General features: G+C 45.9%; 1 protein-coding gene across 1 annotated transcript in view; it reads right to left on the reverse strand.

The window, feature by feature from the left end:
* LOC125031079 (serine-rich adhesin for platelets-like) overlaps positions 1-2,500 on the reverse strand; it is a 38,903-nt gene that overhangs the window by 7,125 nt on the left and 29,278 nt on the right. The window contains exon 6 of the mRNA XM_047621557.1: positions 149-2,500. This exon is cut by the window's right edge and continues 1,062 nt beyond it. Within this exon, the coding sequence (XP_047477513.1) occupies positions 149-2,500 (2,352 nt within the window). The remainder of the gene's footprint in view (positions 1-148) is intronic.

The following is a 2,500-nucleotide window of genomic DNA, read 5'->3' on the forward strand; positions in this document are numbered from 1 at the left end:
TAAATAGTCTATGTAAAAAAAAAAAAAAATCAACATGAACCTAGTTACCCATGTGAATTATTCAGGTAACATTTTTTTAATCTATATAAAATCTTGTGCTATATATCAAATCCTATATCATAAACTGAAAATACTAATGTCTCCCTACCTTTTGAAGATTTCGTTTCACCATCAGCTTCCTTTGGTTTGGTAACTTTTGCTTTCTGACATTCCTCCTTTTCCCCTCCAATTTTATCTGGTGGTTTTCTTCGAGTGGATTTAGTAGCAGGCTCCTGAGTATCCTCATTCACACTGGAAGCGTTGCTACTCTCAGACTCATGTCGTCGTCTTTTGGTTCCCCTTGTGGCTGGACTGACACTTGGTCTCAAAACTGGAACAGGACTTGGCTTACCCATGGATGACATGCTTGCTGGGCTTCTTCTATCCACTTTTGGGCTCAGCTCAGCTCCTGGACTGCTCACCTTAGGACTGGCAAGCCTTGCACTGTGTCTTGTGCTTCTCGTCAAGCGCTTATCATCAGGAAGGGTTGGATCTGTTGGTGGAATCTCAATAGACAGAGCGTCAAATTTCTTTTCTTTGGTTTTAGGCTTCACACCTTCCTCTTTTTCTTTATCCAGTTCAGACAAATCACTGCACTTCAAGTCAGAACTACCTTCACACTCAGACATGCTCTTCCCATCTTCCTTCTCCTTGTCCTCAGCATCTGATTCTACGTCCTTCTTTCTCTCCCTGTTACCATAAGTGTAGAGGGGAGGATGTACTCTCATGGGAGTTGGCTCATCCCCTGTTGGAGATACCACCTCTGGACTTTTACAAGACTCTGCTCTCCGAGTCTCTCCAACCTCTGTTTTGAGTATCTCCCTTTTCAACTCGCTCGGCTGTAAAAGCTTGACCTGGGGCGAACTAGAGAAGCCCACAAAGTCAAGGTCCTCTGTGTCATCTCCATTGGCCATTGTACTGGAGACAATTGGTGTGGTGGCAGAGTTGGTGACTGAGGTAGCCAGAGCCTGAGCTGCTGTAGTAAGGGTAGGTGCAGTTAGGTGAGCCTTGAGGAGAGAGGGAGGACTAGATTCCTCAGTCTTGCTAACTGAAAGCGTCTGAAGTAGGTGGCTGTTCTTGGCCCCACCTGTTGCCATTACCACTGGCTTCACTGTCACCACTGTCATACTGCCAATGCCTGATGTCACCTGTTGGCTCAGCTGGCCTTTCATAGGTGAAACCACTACTTTGACTGGACTGGTGGTGGGAGCCATGGCACTCTTACCTGGTAGGGCCACTAACCGAAAAGTTGTCCCCGGGGGAAGATTAAGAGGAGTGCTCACTTGTCCCTGGCTTGTGCTAGGTTTCAGTGTGACCAATTTAGCACTGGTCGTCGTTGCCGCCACAGTAGTTGTGCTTGTCACGGTCGGCTGACTGCTACTTGAGGACGACGTAGAAATAGTACAGCACGAATCATTAGGTGCTGGTGAAGAAGCTACTTTGTCAACTGCTGGTGGAGAGGCTACCTGGGTTGATGAAGGCTGTGATGGGGCACTAGAGGTCTGTGGTCTTGTTAGAGTAAGTGCAAGTAATGATGGCTTGGATGACGATAAAATGGATGTAGTACTCGAACTTGTTGTCTTTGGAGTGTCAGGCACTGACGGAATTGAATGAACAGTAGTAATGGGGGTAAAGGTAGAACTGAATGTGGAAACAGGTGTACTTGTAACTGTAGTACAAGTAGTATTGCTCGTAACTGTAAAAGTAATAGTGTCTGGGGTGTAAGAGCTAGGACTACTGGAGGTGGGAGACGTAGGTGAAGTTGGGGTAGAAGTTGGAGTAGACGGTGTAGACACACTTAGTGTGGGAACAGTAAAAGTGGTGGACAGCACAGTTGAAGTTGTATTAGTTGTATTAGTGAGAGTCAAGAGATTTTCAGTAGAAGAACTGCTAGATGTAGGAGTAACATCAGCAGTGCTTGAGGACGTCTGAGTTGGAAGTGTTGATACAGATGAGGGAGGAGTGGGAGGTGAACTATTATTTACTGATGACTCTGATGAAGCTTGTGACACAGTAGGCACAGTGTCTGCTGTCACAGGCTCTGTCTTCACAGATACAGGCAAGGACGTTTGGGGTGACTTCACGGGACTTGGCTGAGAAACTGTGAGTGAAGCAGGTGGAGAGATGGACGAACATGTGGATGAAAAACTTGAGACTGGCACAAGTGGTGTAGAGCCTGATGGCAATGAAGTACTACAAGAAGTGGAAGGGTCTGGGAATGATGACAAGTTCGTCTCACATCCCTTAGACTCATCATCTGCTTGGCCTGGAGTCGAAGACTCAATTGATTCATTTTTTATGTCTGCAACTGGAATAGGCAATTCTTTGGGACTAGTCACTTCTTGAACAGGTTTTGTGGGTTGTTCTTCACTTTTTATACAAGATTCTTGGGCGGTTGTATTTGTATCAGTTTGCCTGCATTCCGTGGTGTCAGACTTGTCATTAGGAGATTCACATTGCT

The sequence above is a fragment of the Penaeus chinensis genome, chromosome 2 (genome assembly GCF_019202785.1).
Source record: "Penaeus chinensis breed Huanghai No. 1 chromosome 2, ASM1920278v2, whole genome shotgun sequence".
NCBI lineage: Eukaryota > Metazoa > Arthropoda > Malacostraca > Decapoda > Penaeidae > Penaeus > Penaeus chinensis.